Source organism: Zonotrichia leucophrys, chromosome 9 (assembly GCF_028769735.1).
Source record: "Zonotrichia leucophrys gambelii isolate GWCS_2022_RI chromosome 9, RI_Zleu_2.0, whole genome shotgun sequence".
Taxonomy (NCBI): Eukaryota; Metazoa; Chordata; class Aves; order Passeriformes; family Passerellidae; genus Zonotrichia; species Zonotrichia leucophrys.
The window spans coordinates 15698806-15706134 of NC_088179.1; the positions used below are offsets into that span (position 1 = coordinate 15698806).

A 7329-nucleotide genomic window follows, 5' to 3' on the forward strand; every position below is an offset into this window, starting at 1 on the left:
ATTATGAAGGTCTCTGCAAACGATTTGCATGAGCAGCAACATCTGACCCTGTGGGGACAGGTAGCGTGCTGTGGTTGTGAGTAAGCAGCAGTAAGCAGTGAGTAAGTACAGGGATGGAACAGAGACACAAAACTGTTCCTTTAACAAGCAGAAACCTGCAGGGCCTGGGCAGAGCACTGGTAACTGTGATGGGAAGGTGCCACATGGGTATGGCAAGGGACCAATGTCACCTCCAGCATGGCAGTGAGTGTTCCTGCTGGCGGGCAGAGCTGACACCCAGTGGTAGTAAGGATTCTGCCAGTCCATCTCTTGCAAGAGGTGCTGGCAAAGTCTGTGGAAATTAGGAGCTGCTGCTGCTCAGGGTCTCAGCAATCCATCCATGCTCAGAGGAGGCTGGGGCAGGATCTGGCACCAGTTGGGATATGCCTGTGCAACCCAAGCAAAACTCTGGCAGTTTTTCCTCCTGGGGCAACCTCACACCTCCTGTACCCGAGGGGCACCTCCAGGCACACCTAGCCCTGTCACAGCTCATGGCTCCCTCCAGCCTCTCATCTGTGTCAGCAGTATCACTCCACAGCAGCACTGGCTGTGCCCTCACACTGTTTCCATTCGGAGCTGGGTGAGGCACACAGGGACCTTTCTCAGCCGTGTCATCCGCTGCACGTGGGAAGCACAATCGATCGCAGAGATCGCTGCTTCGAGATAACCTGCAGAGGAAACAGAATGTCAGCTTCTCAGCAGGGGCTGCAGCACATGCCGCCTTCCCTGTGACACACAGCGGCTATGGGCAGGGAAAAGGGCACAAGGATTCCGGGGAGCAAGAATTTTAGGCCTTTATGGAGGATTTAAGAAGTTGCTGGAGGAAAGAAACAAGGCTGGGATCTCCTCCCTGATGTCTAAGATGTGTTGTACAGAGGCAGAAGGGACCCTCCAAGCCCTGGCCAAGGCTGAGTGCAGGGGCTGTGGCTGCTGGCTGGTTTGGGACAGAATGGGTCACCAGGGAAGCACCCAGTGAGGCCAGGCTGTCTTACCCCACTCTCTCCCCATCATACCTCCAGTAGCACCCCAGGCAGCAACTTCTTCAAACCCTTTACTTACAGAATCACAGAATGAATCAGGTTGGGGAAGACCTCTGAGATCGTCACATCCAGCTTATGACTCAACACCACCATGACAACTACAGCCTGGCATTAAGTGCCGCATCCAGTCTTTCCTTAAACACCTCCAGGGACAGTGACTCCACCACCTCCCCAGGCTGTCCATTCCAATATTAATCCCCCTTTCTATGATGAAGAAATTCCTTCTAATGTCCAACCTAAACCTCCCCAGGAACAGCTGTGCCATCTCATCCTGTTGCTGGTTGTTTGGGAGAAGGGGCTGACCCTCGCCTGGCTGCACCCTCCTTTCAGGGAATTGTAGGGAGGGATAAGGTCCCTCCTGAGTCTCCTTTTCTCCAGACTAAACACTCTCAGCTCCCTCAGCTGCTCTTCACAGGATTTGTGCTCCAGACCCTTCCCCAGCTCCACTGCCCTTCTCCAGCACCTCAGCATCTTCTACAAGCCATTTCAAAATTTTACAATTATTACATTTATTAAAATAGCCTGCAATTATTTAACACTTATTTACCAACTACTTCATTTAACAAAAAAAAACCAAAAACTTTTCTTTTCTTTCTTTCTTCTTTCTTTCTTTCTTTCTTTCTTTCTTTCTTTCTTTCTTTCTTTCTTTCTTTCTTTCTTTCTTTCTTTCTTTCTTTCTTTTTCTTTTTCTTTTTCTTTTTTCTTTTTTTCTTTTTCTTTTTCTTTTTCTTTTTCTTTTTCTTTTTCTTTTTCTTTTTCTTTTTCTTTTTCTTTTTCTTTTTCTTTTTCTTTTTTTTTTTCTTTCTATCTTCTTTTCCTTTTCCCTTTCCTCTTCCTTTTCCAATACAAATGATCCCGCACGCAGCAGGTACACACACACAGCCGAGCACCGCAGCCCCGCAGCCGTGCCCGGGCGGCGCCGCGCGGGGCGGGCGGCGGAAGCGGCGGCAGCGGCGGAAGCGCCGCGGTTGTCCCGGTAACCAACGCCGGGGCCATGGGCGAGCTGGGCCCTGACGAGGGGGCCGAGGGGGCCGAGGGGGCCGAGAACACGTACAGCCTGCGACCCGACCTCCAGCACCGGTGAGACCGCCGGGGAAAGAGGGGCCAGCACGACGGGGAACTTTGCATTGGGGCGGGTGGGCCCCAGGGGAATGTGGAGCTGCGGTGGGAATGGCGGGAGGGCGTCCCTGGGCGTGAGGCGGGGCGGGTGTGGGGAACGGGGAGCACCGAGGGCTTGGGGGGCACCGGGCTCCCACACCAGCTTTACACCCACTGAAGTGGGGGATGCTGCTGGAGGGGCAACGTCCAGTGCGGCTGGTTTCACCCCTGCCGATAGGTGTTTGGCTTTTGGCAATATGTCCGTTTTAGTGGAGCTTTTTTCCATCTATCATTTTTCTCCAATACATGGAAGCTATATTTTCCGAGGAGTGGCACTGTGTGTGTTTCTACACATTGTGTGCGAACTTTTCCACTTCTTTTTTCTTTTTTTTTTTTTTTTACTTTTTGTTGCCATGATAGATTTAAGTCCTCCACAGTAAAAGAATGCATCCGTGCGATACTGAAGGAGAGGCTGGCCGATGTACAATACAAACCAGAAGAAATGGCTGAGCTTACAAAGTCGTTATCAGACACAATAAAAGACAGACTAAAAGGTAAGGAGGTCTGCTGGGGATGTAATTTCTTTTCTTGCCATGTCCTCTCCTTTTTGACAAGATCTCTCTTTCTTCCTTTATTCTTGAAATGTATTCCTTCCCCGTTGACTGACTCGAGTCTGCTGGTATGAAGCAGTCTGTCCTATATATGTTCACTCCTTGCCTGCAGAGCTGGAGATCTAATTCAAGCAGACAAGATTTGTTTTTGTATCGCTTGGCAAGTGTGTGATGTCAAACTTGGAGGGTCTGCAGGGGAAAAGCAGCTGCATTAGAGAGAAGAAAGAAGTGATGTTTCATTGCTTTTTGATTCCATAAACAGAACCATTCCTGCTCTTTTTCTGCTGTGAGTTAGATCAGAGCTGGAAGAGCAGTGGAGATCAGAACAAGGCTCCGGGGGCACAGGGAACAGGAAGAGAGGAGCAGTCAGCCAAGGAGGGGTGTGACTACAGCCTCACAGCTCTGGAAAAAGGTTGTGCTGCTGCACAGGATGCCCTCCAGCATTTTTTGCGTTCAAGAAGAAAAGTGCAGGCACCAGCAGGTGTTTCCTGAGTTTTGTGCCGGAATAAATATACGGATGTGTGTGCTGGCATGGACACTTTTGTCCCGTTCTTCCTGGGGACACGCTGGTGCTCCACCTGCTGGGCTGGCCTGCCATGGTGGCACGGTCACCCTCGGCAGGAGCCATGCATTTGTGCTTCTCCCAGAACTACACATCTGCTTCAGAGCCAGCAGCAGCAGCAGCTGTACTCCCTGCACGTGTTCACGCTGAGCTCCTCTGCACGGGGCTTGGCTTCAGTCATGTGCAACCACAGTGGCAGCAGCCTGAAGCTAGGCTGGCCCGGGGTGGCCACTCTTATCAGCTGGCATCTCTGATAAGCATTGACGTGCTGGATGTTAGCAGAGCCAGCGTGCTGCATTCAGTCCTCCCGTGGAAACGGTGCTGGAGTCGTCCCGGGACACTGCTTTGTTGAAGACAGGCATTGGGATCTATATTTGATTTCAAACATGCCTGTTCTGATTTGGCTTCTGGAACATTGCCATGGCCTGATTAGAATCTGGCCTGTGCCCCAGAGGTACTTTTTACTGTTGTGAAACAATAGCACATCTCTGAAGACACAAAAATAACGCAGCTATTATGTGGCCTTTTATACCACTCAGGAGCAAAGGAAACACCTGTGTGGCAGAAGAATCTCACAATACCTTTGCATCAAACAGTTTTAAAATAAGACAGTTTTTTTTAAATTGCATTTTGTCTGCCAGCAGCCTTATTTATGTTCTTTCCATGTGGCCAGTTCTTGAATGTTGTCAAAGCAGAATGCTGACCCACAGTGTATCTGCTCAGGGATGTCCAGTGCCTTAAGATTCATCTTCTGATGGATGCCAACTACTCTGTTCACCCTTCAGCAAAACTATGGTACTCCATACTAGGAAAATGAAGCTTTGCATGGCAGTCTGTCCACTTGGCTGCTTGCATAGGCTTGTACAGCCACTTGCTTTGTGGCCAGAAATCTTTAGCTTTCAGGGTTGTGTCTTGGGCTCATATTTTTAAAAAGTCATTGCTCTCACTATTATTTTTTTCTCTCTCCAGAGGAGGGATTTGACAGGTACAAGATGGTGGTGCAGGTTGTCATTGGAGAGCAGAGAGGAGAAGGAGTGAAGTAAGTTTTGCATCTTCTAATTGTATTTCTGGCATGTTTTCTGGGTTTAGGTGTAGTTTTTTCCTTTGGAAGCTGCTTGCAACTTCCCTTGCTACAAAGATCTGTCTGTAGATGATAAAGTGTAAATCATTTTCTTTTCTCTTTTAGTGGCAGCTTGAGTGCTTAGGTTGTGACTGGTTGAATTAGCCAGTGATAATTTGCTGTATAGTGGTTCTTAGCAAGCTGAAATGCTGAAAATCATTTTTGAGGAGTGTGGTAGAAGCATTTTGTGTTGTATTCATGATGAATTAGGGTACACCCCCATCCATTCCTAAGGCCCTGCTGGAATACAAAAGCCATGGTAACTCACTTCTGTCTAAAGCCAGAAAGCTTCCATAAGCACTTCATTTACATTTTTCAGAAGTTTCAGTTTCTATAATCCCACTGCAATACTGCCATGGGAACCAAGCCTAGATTCCCATGTGGGTGCTGAGCACTTGCAGTCAGCTCCAGATGCCTGCAGTCAGATGAAAGAATTCCTCTTGGCTGCAATAGTGGGCTGTAGCTTTCCATTACCCATGGGTAGGGAGAAGACAAAAGGGAACAGCTCACAAGGTTTATGTGCTTTGTCTGCTGGGCTTATCTTTATTATTATGCCTGATACTCCAGCAGAAAATAAGTGCAGCAGAGCTGTAATCAGAGCTGCTGCCTCCCTATTCTGGAGGTCAGAGAGGAATACCTGTACCTGCTGTTCAGGCTTTTGTCAGGAATGTCTGTCTGCAGGCAGGCTGCTCCACAAGCACTGTGCCAGGGTGAACAGTTCAGTGTTCAGGTGGTCTGATCAGAAATGTGAAGTCCAGCCACACAGGCTGACAGAGCAGTTGGGGAAATTTTCCAGTTTGCAACAGACAGGAGGCAATATTGAAACACAATCACTGACATCCTTAATGCAAAATACACCTTAGTACAGTCACTCATACATGATGGGACTGTGCCCCCAAAGGAATCCTGTCAGCTGAGGCTCACTGGGGCAGGCGGGGAGTGGGAGCCTTGCAGCAGTGACAAGGGAATGTCAGTGTCACTAGACAAGGCAGCAGCAAGATCTCCCATGCAATATCCTCTTATGGTCTGTTGTTTGTGCTCAGGATAGGGCTTGGGTGTAGAAGTCCATCAGGATAGTGAGGGAGCAGAGGGTATAGATACGAAAAGACTTGAAGAGATCACGGTCTCATGGCATCTGCCAAGGAATACGATAGCTCCCTATAAATAAATTGGAGTATGTGCCATGAGGGTGCAGGAGGTGAAGGACAAGAACAAATAAGCTAAATTAGCCACTGATATGCATAGGCCAGAAGTCAAAGATTCTTAAGCACCATAGCAATGAGGTTTCAAGCCCTGCTCAATGGAAGTGGCAGGGTTGATAGCTAATGAGTTTGAAGGTGGAGCACATACAGAGAGGATTACAGCATGTGGTAGAATTCAGCAGTAGAAAACTAGCCTTGGGATTCAGGAGCATACTTCCCAATCCCATTACCTTTAAAGCAAGCTCAGTTTTGTTTTCAAGGGAAGTATCTGTGATCACTTAGGTCAATACACATGAACTCTGGGTAATGTCCCTGTCTGGCTCCTTTGTCTAGCATGGCTGCACGATGTTTCTGGGACGCTGACACTGACAGCTGTGCTCACGACGTGTTCATGAACGTAAGTATGGGCTGGATTCTCATGGGAAGTACAAGGCTACTTGCTTTTGTATGAGAGGAAGAGTGACCTTAAATATGGAGCAGAAAAGAAACAACTGCTAGAAGGAAGGAATCAAGATTATTGAAACAGCCTGATTTACATCCTTGTTCACAAAACATACTTAGCTTTAACAGCCAACATAGTAAAAGTTCTCCCCTGAGTAGGTGACACGTAGAGTACAAAAGTCATTGTAGTCACACCATTTACTGGTGGGGAGAGAAAGCAGAAGAGATTAAGTATTTTCTTACATACTTTGCTGAACTGCAGTTGTGGAGCATGGCTGAAATCCAGGACTGTGCCAAAGTCAAGGTTTTACTTTATTATTATTTTATTTCAAACTGACGCCTAGATACCTGTGGGTGTGTGGATGGAGGAAATTGAGGTGCTTCTGGCATTCAGATGCACTGACCTGGGTTACACCACAAGTGAGGTGCATAAGAAACTTAAATAAAAGACAGAAAATTGCTATATATTACCATACAGTTATGATCTGGTCTAAATGTTCCCCAATGTTTGCCTGTGCCACTAGACTAGCAAAAATCTTGCCTTGACTAACACAGAGCCTTTCTCTTTTTTTCCCCAGGACAGCCTGTTTTGTGTGGTGGCTGCATTTGGCTGCTTCTACTACTGATGGTGACAAACATTGCACAGAAGGATGGACATTGGGGAGAATGCTTTGAAGTATTTTTTATTTAAGTGTACAAAAGCATCATATTCTTCCTTGAGTACATAACACAATTAACTGCTCTACAAAGCACGTCCTACACCTGTGCTACACACTACAACATTCCCTCTTCCTTGTGGATATTTATATAGCTTTAAGTACAATATTAATATTGCTATTATTATTATGATGTCCTTTATTTAAATGGCCCTTTGTTTTTGATATAGTGTTGGTTTTGTCCTAAAAGTGTATTGCCAATAGCCATTGCTTCTAAGGCAAACTCAACTTTTGTCTCGAAAGGGTTCTGTTACTTTTATTTTTTATGAAATTAATGAAATATTTATAAGAAAAAATTAATAAATCTATGTATTTAATATTTCTTCTCTTGTGGCATTTTCTTCCACTCTACAAGATGCACTATCCTGGATAGCTTGTCTGCATTTCTTAGGTGAGCATTTTGACAATTCTTTGTAAATTAATCCACAAAGCTGATCTCTTATTCTGGTTATCCAGATTTGTTCCTATGACTCCCACAACAATTGGGCTATGAATCCCAG

General features: G+C 46.6%; 1 protein-coding gene across 1 annotated transcript; it reads left to right on the forward strand.

Moving 5' to 3' along the window:
• The first annotated feature begins 2035 nt into the window (after positions 1–2035).
• Positions 2036–7086, forward strand: DYNLT2B (dynein light chain Tctex-type 2B). The gene is made up of 5 exons (XM_064721162.1): positions 2036–2159; positions 2598–2731; positions 4320–4389; positions 6006–6069; positions 6692–7086. Exons 1-5 carry the CDS (start codon positions 2074–2076, stop codon positions 6737–6739), a joined length of 402 nt encoding a protein of 133 aa, XP_064577232.1. The 5' UTR covers positions 2036–2073; the 3' UTR covers positions 6740–7086.
• The last annotated feature ends 243 nt before the right edge of the window (positions 7087–7329 follow it).

Excerpts from the sequence above, each read along its gene's own strand:
- DYNLT2B (XM_064721162.1), top strand. The coding sequence starts at position 2,074 with ATGGGCGAGCTGGGCCCTGACGAGGGGGCCGAGGGGGCCGAGGGGGCC. Across the intron at positions 4,390-6,005 it reads CAGAGAGGAGAAGGAGTGAA|CATGGCTGCACGATGTTTCT; the intron begins GTAAGTTTTGCA and ends TCCTTTGTCTAG. Across the intron at positions 6,070-6,691 it reads CTCACGACGTGTTCATGAAC|GACAGCCTGTTTTGTGTGGT; the intron begins GTAAGTATGGGC and ends TTTTTTCCCCAG.